The 13,082-nt window shown below is 41.7% G+C and overlaps 1 protein-coding gene across 1 annotated transcript in view; it reads left to right on the top strand.

Moving 5' to 3' along the window:
* FAM120A (family with sequence similarity 120 member A) overlaps window positions 1-13,082 on the top strand; it is a 112,659-nt gene that overhangs the window by 48,973 nt on the left and 50,604 nt on the right. Inside the window, exons 5-7 of the mRNA XM_024117176.3 lie at window positions 163-259; window positions 11,295-11,392; window positions 11,642-11,919. Coding sequence (XP_023972944.1) covers window positions 163-259; window positions 11,295-11,392; window positions 11,642-11,919 — 473 coding nt within the window. The remainder of the gene's footprint in view (window positions 1-162; window positions 260-11,294; window positions 11,393-11,641; window positions 11,920-13,082) is intronic.

Raw genomic sequence — 13,082 nt, forward strand, 5'->3', positions numbered from 1 at the left:
TTTAATGATAATCTGTTGATTTTCCTTGAAGATTTTAACGTCATTCTAAACTCTCATTTAGCTTGAAAGGCTGCAGATTATTATACATGTGCTGAATTATAAAAATAATACACATGACCAGTGGCATACTGATTTACAAAGGTTTTCCTGCGTTTATTTCAGTCTAGAACAGATGACAAAGTTATTCGATTTAAGAGAGCAATTGGATATTATTCAGCGACTAGTAAGCCTATGGCATTTCACCCACCGCATTACTTAGGTAAGTAACTCAGCCTCTGTGATGGATGCTGACCATGCAATAACCAGAGATTTAAATATTTACCCAGTAATCTTGTTGGTTTATTCTTTTGAATTGAGATTTCTATAGTTATACAAATAAGTATAGCAGAACTTCCTGGGCAGACTCAGTGGTAATTCCTGAAAGTGTTGAAGAGCAAGAGAAAACTTATGAGACTGGAGAAGAAGAGCAGGCAGCCATGAGGACCAAGGCTAGCAGATGACGGTGATGCTGAAATCTCTGTCTTTGAGGTGTCCTCTTGCAGAGAGCACCAAGGACATAGAAGACCCTCCGGATCTATAAGTGCTTTCATAAATGCAGTGGATTTGTGTCTCCTCTTTGTTGCCTTTTTTGGCAAAAGATCACATTTCACTCAGAGATTTGAAATTGGGGAATAAAAAACAATTATAAACTGTTTGCCTGAAGGCTGCTTGATAGTGACTATCTCATGGGAGGTTGTAAAGCACTAACCCTAAATACCAACCTCCTTCCTGAGTGAGATTGCCTTTCTTAGGCTCCAGAGCAGTAAAGCTATGAGAAATCATATTGCCAACCGTTGTTTCAGTTGTGCTTATTTCATGTAATGAAAGAAGTCATGTTCCTGAGATTGTCTGTAGTGACATCCTAGTCCTCATATGACAGTTGTACTTTAAACATTCATTATAGTATACTTGGGACTAGAACATTTAAAGAGAAGGAAAATGTGGGGAGAGAAAGGATAGAGAAAGACACTTGACTTAACATTTAGCATTTATCTGAGGTGATAACAGTTTGGAAGATGTTCTGAAGAGGAAGGTGAGTTTTAAATTAGGTTTAAGTTTGAACTTCTAAAAATATTTACTGTTCTATAAAGTGCTTTCATGTTCTTATTAAATCATCAAAGGACATTATGAGGTAAGTATTTTATAAATGAAGTCAGTACTTTTAGAATTCACTTTCACTCAGTGGTTTATGGGGAACAGTGGTATAATTGGTAAAGAATTTGGGGTATTTAGAGTGATGTTTTCAAGCAGGTTAATGTAGGTGATAACTACCGACAAATCCTTCTATAAAGCATTTCCCGTTGCTTCTGACTGTTGCAGTAATCTGAATTGTACAGCAAGGGACTTAACAAAGCACAGTCACAGAATTACAACAGGGCAGGAAGTTTGGGGCAGTGTAGAGTTCAGTGTATGGCCTGGAATATTGGGATGAAATTGAGAGAGGTTGAGGCAAGATTGGGAAGGAAGGTTTATTTCAAGTTAGATACACATAATTTGGAGCCAGCAGAAACAGATTAATGTAAAAATCACTTTTATTGTTTTTTTTTCTGATAAGTATAAAGAAATAAAAGTATCTGGAGATAGTGCTCATTGATTTCGTCTATATGTGCTGTTAGGGACCTACTAAATGGAGAGTGATGACTGAAACGGAAATCAAGAGCGTAGAAGAGGCAACACTGAGTTGGGGAAATACTTTCTTGGCATCCCAAGTGAGAACCTAAGACATATTTTCCACAAAAATATTCTTATAAGTAATAGGTAGGTCATAAGTGGTCTTTTCCAATCATAGTTCATTATATTATTCTATAGGAAAACACATTCAGAATTTTGAAGAACCAATATTGGAAAATAACTTTCTTGTTCATTAGACCCTGTCTGTATTAGTCATTTTAGAAACTGGAATATGTGTGGAGTTTTGAAGAAATCTTACAGAAAAATGGGGAGAGTTGACTGTACCCAGAGGTTTCTAAATCTGGCTGGAATTTTAGGTTCTACCACAGAACAGTTTTCAGAAGACTAATTGGCCTCAGGGTTCTGTATTTTCAAAAGAAAAACCTTCCTGGCCAGACCCCATGTGGACTGGCGTTGGGGGGTGACTGCTGTGTCTTCCATGCTTTTCCTTCTGAGTTTGTGGTTCTCTGCAGCATTGAGAAAAAACCTCAGATCTCTATACTGTTACTGGATGGTGTGGAATTTACAAAGGAAGTGCACATGCTCCCTGTCCCATTGCTGGGAGGCCTGGTCTGCATAGTGTGTGGTCTTTTTCAGGGTGGAAAAAGAATTTTTTCCAGCCCATGCTGTTTTTGTACTATGAACTCCCAGAAATTATCTATATTATATAACATATTATAGATTATAGATATATTAATATATAATACCTATCTATATATGTATATTTCTGAGTTATCTACTAGATAGATTTTTAAAATGTTACAGGTGAGATTAATATTATTTTTCAAGCATTTACTGTATCAGAAACACTGTGTTGGGAATTGGGGATCTAGATATGATTATAATTTTTTCCTTTCCATCATAGCACTTAATGTCCACCATCTCCAGAGAATCTGCAGTCTAAATGTAAGATATGTCAGAATTGAGTTGTCAGCAATATTTGTCTCCCTGGTTGAACAAGTAGTTCTTAAACCGTAGCTGTGCTCCAAAATCATTGGCAGAATTTAAAAATAACAAATAACAGAGATGTTAGAGGCCCGCCTCAGGTCTGTGAACGTGGACTCTGTAGGCGTGAACTAATCCTAGTGTATTTGTGAAAAGCTGCGCAAATAAAACAGAGGCCTCGTTAGTCTGAAGAAGCATGCACTGTGTCCTCTTGGCCTTCCTCAGTGAAAAATAGATGAGCTCTCACTGCACACCTACTAGAATAGCTTAAGTTCCGGAACACTGTCACCACCAAATGCTGGTGAGGATGTGGAACACAGAAATTCTCATTTCTTGCTGGTGGGAATACAAAATGTTACAGCCACTCTGAAGACAGTTTGGCAGTTTCTTACAAAACCAAACATACTCTTACCACAAGATCCAGTAATCCTGCTCCTTGGTATTTACCCAAAGGAGTTGAATACTTATGTTCACACAGAAGCCTGCACGTGGATGTTTATAGTAGCTTTAGTCATAATTGCCAAAACATGGAAGTAACCAAGATATCCTTCACCAGGTGAATGAATAAATAAACCGCTACATCCAGACAATGGAATATTATTCAGTGCTGAAAAGAAATTGGCTATTAAGCCATGAAAACCCATGGAGAAACCTTTAATGTACATTACTAAGTGAAAGAAGCCAATCTGAAAATGCTACATACTATATGATTCCAACTATATGACATGCTGGAAAAGGCAAAACTATGGAGACAGATGATCAGGTGTTCCAGGGTTTGAGGGTGAGAGAGGAATAAATAGGCAAAGCATGGGATTTTTAGAGCAGTGAAAATATTCCTTATGATACTATAATGCTGGATTTATGTCCTTGTAAGTTTGTCCAAACCTACAGAATACACAACACCAAGAGGGAATCCTACTGTAAACTATAGACTTTAGTTAATAGTAATGCGTCAATATTGGATCATCAGTTGTAACAAATGTAGCACACTAATGCAAGGTGTCTACTTTCTGCTTATGATTTCTGTAAAGCAGAACTGCTCAAATTATTAATTTTTTGAAAAATGTAAATGAGCCTTTGATGTATTCACTTCCTGCCAGCCACTATGCTGAGTGTTGGACAGGGTGGTAGACAAGATAGATGTCATCCTTGCCCTTGTAGATGATTGAGACGAGGAATCATACAGGAATGTGAACAGGAAGGTCAAGGAAGACCAACCCGGTTTAAACAATACTTGATTAAACCAGTGTTTAGTTCTGCTCAATTAAATTAATGTTTAAGTGAGGTTTGAGTGTAGAGTAGGAATTTAGCAAGATGACGATAGAGAGGAAGTATATGTGCAGAGGAGACAGAATGTGTAAAGGTCCTGAGGTGAGAGGACAGGATGTAGAAGAAAGAGAAGAATGTGGTTGGAGCACAGGAAAGCAAGGGAAGGAATGGTCAGGTGATGCTTGCCGGGCCATACATGGCCTTAGATTTTAGACTTACACTTTGGACCATGAAAGCTCATTGAAAGATTTTTTTCATTGTAAAAACTTAAATTATTTTGAAACTACCATACACACAGTATATTTGTACAGTAAATAAAACAAACATCAGTGGAATATTACTAGTATCAGAGCCCTATCCCTGTCTCTTCCTGGCCATGTTCCCCTGTACTCCGACACCCTGAATTTTGTGTTAATGGTCCCCTTGCTTTTCTTTATTGTGTGTGTACCCTGAGTACTAATGGAGCAGCGGAAGTAGGTCGGATGCCCTGGGGAGGTTTTCTGTGGAGGGCACTCTGTATGGAGGTCTTGAGATGGTGTACCTCAGATCAGGGAAAGGAGGTGGCGCTGGGGGCACAGGGAGAGCAGTGCAGCAGCCAAAATAGGAGTCATGGCAAGAATAATTGTCAGCAGAGGTGAAGAGGAGGCTTCTGTGGCACTTCAGCTCCCAGACCCCATGCAGGTGCAGGTGCCTGTGTGATCCTCAACGAGGTGCAAGGGATCCTAGGAAAAATAGTTTTTTAGCTTTGCAGCTTCTTCTGTGCTATAAAATATGGAAGAGGGTGGGATAGGTGGCCCACACCAGTCCTCCAAATCCACTTCCAATTGCTTCTATAAAGGGTGGGGCTTGAAATGGGAGGGAAGTTTGAACATGCTTAAACTTTTAGGTGGATGATGAAAGCTGAGAGGGCACTATGAAGGGAGATGGAAGGTTGGAGGTAATAGTGACCCCTGGCCCCTCAGAGCACAGAGGAGTAGGGGTCTGGTGGGGACCAGGGGAGCCCTCAGGGCAGCAGGCCAGCATGAACAAATAATAGAGAATTGTGCAAAGAGAACCGTATTGAAATAGGAGCTGTCTCTACTAAAGCAAAGAACAAATTCTACATAGTGACCACAAAGAAAGGACCTCTGGCTATAGAAACTTCCTAGGTGCTGGCAGAGAGGCCCCATGGGTGTTTTATCTGGACGGGCTTGCCCGGGTCAGGGGCCTGCATCAGCCTGTGTCCTGACAGACCCCCAAGGCTGGCCACGTTCTACCTGACTGGGTCAGAGGATCCTGATTCACAAAATGCCAGATGGCAAACTTCAGTGCCAACCGCTGGTGACCCATCTACAAGAGAACATAAATGCCTACTGTCTGAACAGGAACAATTAGACTCCGTAGTTGGTGCTCCTGGACCACAGCTCTTGGGACCAGGGCTCAGAAAGGTGCATCTTCAAGTGTAAGGGAAAAGCAAGGACCAGTCAGTGGGCCCTCATTCTGAGCCATGGCTTTACTGGAAGGCATCACTTTCTGGTGTCTTGAGAAGGCAGGTTCCTGAGGCTACACAGTCTGCACAGTGCTCACCAAACTGTTCTGTTGATTGTTGCTGGGCTTCTAGGTTGTGTTGACGCCTTTTTGAAAATACGTCTCTACCTCCCCAACAACACACACTCCCAGCATGAGAGGGGATGGTGAGGAAGTGTCCCCCCTGAACATGAAGACACAGTCTGTGAAGAAGGATGTGGCACCTGCTGGGCTTCCTCAGCTGATGAGAAGAGGGTGTTAGGTCTCCAGGACCCAAGGTCACTCATTTGGGTCCACTGTGGGACACAGAGATCATGCAGAGTCCACAGCGTGACCTGCCCAGAATAGAGGGCGATGGCATGTACACATGTGCCTGGGGAGCAGAAGTGAGAGAGATCAGAACGCTGCCCGCGCTGCTCCTATGGCTCGAACTGTTGAACTCCTCAGCGTCACTGCTACCCTACGCCAGGTGACTTGGCCCTCAGGACCTCGTCCACCTGCCATCGTCCATGTGCCCAGGCTCACTATGCAGGGGTGGCACAGGCCTGCTGCTGCAAGTGCTGGTTGTAGCCAGGCCACAGGACCCATAGTGGAACTGACTGTACATACTATAAGGCAACTTGCCCTGTTTCCACCCAACAGTGTGCCTTTGGAGCTTCCCTGTAACTTCACAAAGGTTTGCATTAGTATTTTTTTTTTTTTTTGCCTTAGTATTTTTAAAGCTTGTCTAATGTTGCACAGTGGGGATGTGCTGTAATCTACTTAACCATGTTCTGTGGTCATCACTAGAATATTTTCAGTTTTTCTATTGTTATAATGATCACTTTAAAAATTTTTTGTCACCAAGTGTATGATATTATACTGTTGCTCTACTCTACTAATAAGTTTTTGAAATTTGGCCAGTTATATAATATTCATTCTTATAGTTTTGATTACTAAACCCACTCTTTCCAAGGTTTTTGCTTAAATTTTCTTATTATGGAAAGCTTTAAATGTAACTGAAAAATACAAAGGATAGTATCATGAGCATTAGGGTACCCACTAAACAGGTTTAACAAATGTCTTTAAAGAAATACATTAGGCTTTTCTAAAAGTCATGTCTGTCCCCCTCTAATGGTTTTTATAGTTCCTTACCTCATATATGGAATAATAAATCATAGTGTTTTGATTTTTAATTAAATGCTGTATTGTACCTGTCATTCTGTACTTGCTGTTTTTGAGATGTGTGCATGTTCATCTTTTTGAATTTTTATCTTTTTAAAGCTAATGCAAATGGCATTGATATCAAGCCCCCAGGGGTCTGACAGAATAGATGCTGCCAAAGAGAAGCTAAGATGCTATCACGTTAAATAGGAAGTCCACTTATTCTTTCTCCTTGATTCCTATGTAGATCAGTGGATTCTCTCAGTCTGTTCCTGTGACCTTTGATTCAGTTTTTAGTCAGTTTATTTCAGTTGATGTGGTATGCAGTGCTATAGGTTGTCTGGTCTTAAGGGTTTTTGAAAGGTCATTTTTTAAAAAAACCTGAAAATTAGTCATTTTAGAAGAACTGAAAATACATCTCTTTTCAGTTGCTGTCTGGTTTAAAAGACTGCAAGGAGTGTCTTTCTGAGATGGGCACAGCTTGTCATCAGGTCTGTTGGTGGCTTCTCAGTATTCAGTGACAGACGGGACTGCTAGTTCAGTTTATCAGTGACTTCCAAATAAAGGCCTTTAGACTTTTCTTTTAGGTTGTGGTTTTTAGAATTCACAGATGGACAGAAACTGCTTTGTCTTGATTTATCATAGACTTATAAAACCATGTAGGTGGCTGAATGAGATTTAAGAGTTCTCTTCTTTTGCTATTTAACGCCTACGATTCAAACCTGATTAAGTGAACTCAGGAATTTAATAGATTTGGGTAAAATTTGGGATATATTCAGACTCTTGCTCTTCAAGACTCAGGTATCACATGGATTTGAATAATACTGTATCCTTTGAGGTCCACACACGTGCTATCCAAACTCAAGGACAGAAGAGATTTGGATAACCAGGGATGCTGTGTAAGCACCAGGATACCTCCTGACCATGGTATATTCCTACACCAACCATCAAGCAGTCAAAGCAGCCCTTGTCATTGTTGAACAGCTCTAGTTCTCAGAAAGGTCTTATTTATTGATATATTAACCTGAAATGTGCTTCCCTAGGTTAAGTTTTTTCATTGCTCATAATTCTTTCAGGTGCCTACTTGCTTTATTCATGATCTTACTTTAATTTGCCCTATACTTAGCCTTCCATTGTGAGGGCTTCTCTCCTGGACAGTGGCCTCTGACTCTTCCTGTGGGGCCTTGCCAGCACTGTGGCCCCAGGTAGGCATCAGCTGCCCCAGCTCTGAGCTCTTGGGAGTTGGTACTCACTAGAATCTGACAAGGTTCAGTCCTCTAAGAGCTGGGATGATTTCTGTCTCCTCCTTCCCAAAAGCCCCATGCCTCCTTGGCTATGCCCGGCCTACCAGGCTTCATAGGCCACACCAGTGTCCTGTTGGTTCCCACCGTCCCCCACCCCAGCTTGCCTTCGGAAGCTATTCGTTTGGGAGAGGATGAAAACAAATTACGTAAAATTCTCCTTCATATAACTTTGTACCTTAAGTTCTGTAGAATATTGGTATTGAGTAACTATGTCAACATGGTTAACATAGTTTGAAAATTTTGCTTTGTTTTTTTGTAAGCATTGAAAACTAGTGTTGGTGGTAGGGAATATGTTGGTTTATTTATTCTTTAAATTTTCAAAGTTATGTTTTTTGTGTAACACTTGAAAATCATGCATCAGCACCCATCTAAATTATAGAATTAAAAAATATTGCTTTGTTACTATTGTTTGTTTAATGTAACATCTTCACAGTAACATGCCCAGTAATAGATGAATATTTGTTAGGTTGGGGTAGGGGTGACTAGTTCTCAGTAGAGTTTTTGGTTAACACCATTCCTTCTTTTAATCTTATTTTAATTTAGAGAAAAGCTGGTTAGCTTCATACAGGCACAGTAAGTAATTCAAGGGAGTGGATACTGCACAGAGTGTCTTATCTATGAGAGTTCACAGCTAACTAAGCACAGCTGTAAGGGCTGCAATGCATGCTTTCTTTCTCTTATTCTCAAAGTCTTTAATATTTAAATATTTTTTAATTATGAAAATATTTTTCAAATACTAATTAAATACTTTTTTCCCTTTCGTCTGTCTTCATTCTGCATACTTTTCTAACAAAGGCCTACCTCTCTTAGTATTTGTGAAAGGAAGAGAATGAGAAACTGGTGGTGTTAATCTCCACTCTGTGAACTGGTGTCAATTCTGGGAAAGATGTCCTTGTCACACAGAAGACAGACAATGACTCTGCTTAGCTGCATGAGGGCATTGAGAACAAGAACTGATTTATAAGAAGGCATGGAGTATGCAGAGGCAGGCCCTCGCTTATTAGGCATTTCTGCAGCCATCAGAGAAATGTAGACAAATTAATTCACTTAATAGACTAGGTTATGATAGAATAGTAACTAGTCCTGTGGGTTCTCAAAGGTTTATTTGAGGTCAGTGATTGAAATACAATTTTAGAAAATGTTCTTTCCTTGGAAATCTTTGCTTTTAAGTTATAGTTTTGTGTGTGTTTTGTTTTGGGGGGTTTGTTTTCGTTTTTGTTTTAAGGAAAGTTTGTGCTTTCAGGAATTTTGTAGCATATAATGGCCAAAAATAGAGTGAAACATAAATGGTCATCTTCACTTGAATGCTGCTGCATAATTGAAGAGTCCAGTCTCTCATTCTTAGTACTCTGAAGTTAAGCATGGCAGGTCAGCTACAAGGGATTGTATACTAGAGTTTTTGCAGTGATTTAAGTTACAGCATTAGAGCTTGAGTGGATTTCATAATACTCTTTCACCCAAAATCTGGCTAAAACTCAGAATCACCTGAGAAGGGACTTTAACAAGTTACGGCATCACGTATCTCACACTCAGAGGTTTGTAACTCACGGACTTACTGTTTGATCAGGAATGTCTCCTTGTGTGTGCGAGTGCAGGCGAATGTGCATGTGTGTCTGTGTGGTGAGCATTTGTGTGTATGTGAGCGTGTGGACAAGTGTGTAGATGGGACACCAGCCCCACAGGCACATGTGCCAGTATCACCATTCCCAGCTGTTTGTCCCGCAGCCATCTCTGTTCAGTGGAAAGTGGAAGCTGGGCCAAGCTTTCTGTTCGTGCGAGCTGAGATCAGAGGGCTATGGCATTTCCAACTTGAGCACCAGGCGATTGAGATGGGATCTTCCAACAGATCATGGCTTTTGAGGCTCATGAGTCTTGTCGGGTAGTAAGAAGTGAGCAACGGCCCAAGCCTCAGTGCTCCCAGTGTCCTTGCGGCCCAGGACTGGATTGGCTCAGGGAGCCTCAGGTTAGGCATCAGTGGGCGTTTCCTTTCAGAGAATGAGAGGGAGGGTTTGGGGCACTTTATTATTTTTTTTAGTTAAATTAAATGTGTGTTTATTTTTCTTGACAAGTTGGTAGTGGTTTATGGGTTGTGTGTTTCTCACCTGATGTCCCTCAGGTTTTGAGGTTAGAAAAGCACTCTTCCTGATAAATGACGTTCGCGTTGAGGTAGCTCTAGGCTTGGTTTTGTTCTGTCTTTAAAAGAAACCGAAGGAAGAGACTGTTCACTTGCTGAACAGTTAGGTGTGGCCGTGGGGGCACCAGTAGGGTCTGTTGTGTGTTCTCACTGGGTGTGTTTTCTCTGTGTCTCCTGCAGTCTGAGTCCTGACAACACCCCCAGGTCTTGTAGTAGCCCTGGGCTGGCCCTCGCAGCCTGTCCTCTCAAGCACACCACACCTAACTGTTCAGCAAGTGAACAAAGCCCTGAAGAGTCTCCTCATTTTTATCACATTAGTAAATCATGATATTTTGAAGTGTCTTTGACATGAAGGCCACACTCATCCCCCATCACTGCATGCTGGGGGCATTGCCCTGCTGGCTTGGCTTGTGCTGACCCCCACCTCTCCTCAGACACGCAAGGAGACTGAGTGTCGTGGATATGGAGGTTTCTGAACCTTGGGCCGAGTTGATTGCTTTATGTCGCGTCTTTAAGCTGACATGGGACCCACTCCTGCCTGATGTTGTGTTGGGGCCGCTTCTCTACGTGGCTTCCATTCTGTGCTTCACTGTTACAAGTTAGCACGAGGATAATGAAGGACAAATGCCAGCATACATCAGAACAGGTTTTATAAAGTCATTTTCTAAGGGAGCACAAAATCCCAAGTTTTATTGACCCCGCAGTGCATGTATAATGCATGTGTAACCTGATCATGGTTTCCTTAACAATGAAAACAAACCAAAAGTATAGGCAGTGACTACCACATTTCACTTTTATATTTAAAAGTGTGCTAGTAGCTACGAACCTAATTTTAGTTTAAATAGAAAAATTCCATTGTTTCACGTATGGAAGGGGAAGTGCTGTGTCCTTCTTTTGTTCCTTAAGTGCTTAGAGTACTACAGGGCTTCCAGCTTTGTCAGCAGTTGAGCAGAGAGAGAATAAGAACACCTGTTAAGTTAAAGACAGAGACAAGCCAGGCGTTCAAGGAAATGAACAAAAGCAAAAACACCATCAGACATTAATTGAAAACTCTTGAAAGTTAGAATTCTACCACCAGTGTATAAAATTGGTCATCATAAGATTAAGTATTTTTAATGTTAAACATGAATTTCTAAAGGTTTCTGGGAAGTGGGGCCAGTGGTGTGCTGGCACCTGAGGAGGTGCAAGACAGATGGAGATGTGTGCTAGCCACTGCTGTGTCCTGGGGATTGCCCTTCTGCTCACGGTTGTTTTATTGTTTTCTTTCCGTATTGATGAAACAGCCAGACCAAATCCGTTTGGAATGCCTGGGATAGTGCCACCGTATGTCCCCCCCCAGATGCTCAACATTCCACAGACCTCTCTGCAAGCAAAGCCTGTGGTAAGGCCTTTCCTTTCCTTTCCTTCCTCAGCTGGTCTGCCCAGCCTTGGTGCGGGACAGCTTCCTTGAAAGCTGCATATGCATCAAATCTTAATGAATGCTAAAATAATTTCTTAAACTCATGATAGGTGAAGCACCTGCTTCACAGTGTTTGTTGAATTAAAACTTAGCCAAGGCCGGGTTATGCCAATGTGTTCCGGGCCATGCAGGCAGTGTGTATGCATGTGTGATCTATACCCTCTGTTTCAGGCCCCCCAGGTGCCCAGCCCAGGTGCTCCGGGCCAGGGTCCACACCCATACAGCCTCGCTGAGCCGGCTCTCACCTTGGAAACCAGCGGAAAGAATCTGACTGAGCAGAACTACAGTAACATTCCTCATGAAGGAAAGCATACCCCACTGTATGAACGGTCCTCCCCGATCAACCCAGCTCCAAGCAGCAGTCCCAATCATGTGGACTCAGCATACTTTCCTGGTTCTTCTACGTCATCATCTTCAGACAATGATGAAGGCAGTGGAGGAGCTGCAAAGTGAGTGGTGTATGGAGTAGTCGGTGCTTCCCGGAAGTGTAGCAGCTTCATGAGTAGCTTGTAGTCCCCAGGGAAGCCGCCTTCTGGCTGGCCAGCCCACGGCACCGATGATGGTTGTGCTCAAACATGCTGTTTGTTATTGGTAGGTGACAGTTACTCTGTGCTTGGACCAAGACTCCTCAGACCGAAAGAAAAGGTTAGATGTTTCCTCGAGGCTTCCAAGGTTGAAAATCTGTACTATGCCAGCCCAAAGCCTTGGTGTCCTCCATCCCCCCGCTCTTTTTGGGTGGAATTTTAGGAAAATTAGTTTGTGTGACCACCAAACGTGGTTAAGTTATCTGGTCAAGTTCTGCCTGACCCTTACTCTCTTTTGGGCTGTGATTCCCCTAGTCCCACCCCCAGAAAGCATTTTAAGTTAGACTCCTGTGGCTTTCAGTCTCTTGGCTCCTGGATTGAAGGGGAATCAGAATTTCCTTTCCTCCTGAATTCAGCAACTTGAACCCTAACTCAGCAGCTCATAGGACTGTTCTTGAAATAACACTGTTCACCCAACCAAAACCATGGAAAGCTGCCAGACCCAGGTTGGAATTCTCCCTATAGAAGGAGTATTTTAAACAATGTGTGTCCCTGAATAAATGCATTTTCAAATACTTAAATTTGTTAGAATCTGATCGAGAAAGTCTTAAAATTCACAGTCCTCCTCCTCCCCTTACATAATCTTATGTTTCTAAGAAACCTGATTCAAAAAAAGAAAGAAGAAAGGAAAGGAAGAGTCTTTCTTTTCTTTACATCTGCATCTCTTTTTCCTCGGTTTGAACTCTGATTCTCAGTAAATGCCCATGGCCAGTTATTGCTCTGTCCGTTTCTGCTGTATGAAAATCTGAGACACAGTTTCCAGTCTTCTTGCAAATTCTATGGGTGTGTCACCTGAAGCCAGATATTCTTCCTCTTTTGTCCTCTTTTTCTCCATCTGTAAAATGGGCACTAATTCTGCTGACCTTGGGCGGCAGTTACTGAGGAGTTTGCTGCCAGCCAGGGATGTGTGCTAGTGTGAAACAGAGAAGCATAAAATGCATAAATATTTACTTGTTGTATGTGCAATCCTAAAATTCTAAAATGAAGGAAAAAGTTGTAATTTAGCATTCAGACTTTTAAGTTAACCT

Source organism: Physeter macrocephalus, chromosome 9, assembly GCF_002837175.3.
Source record: "Physeter macrocephalus isolate SW-GA chromosome 9, ASM283717v5, whole genome shotgun sequence".
NCBI classification, from domain to species: Eukaryota; Metazoa; Chordata; class Mammalia; order Artiodactyla; family Physeteridae; genus Physeter; species Physeter macrocephalus.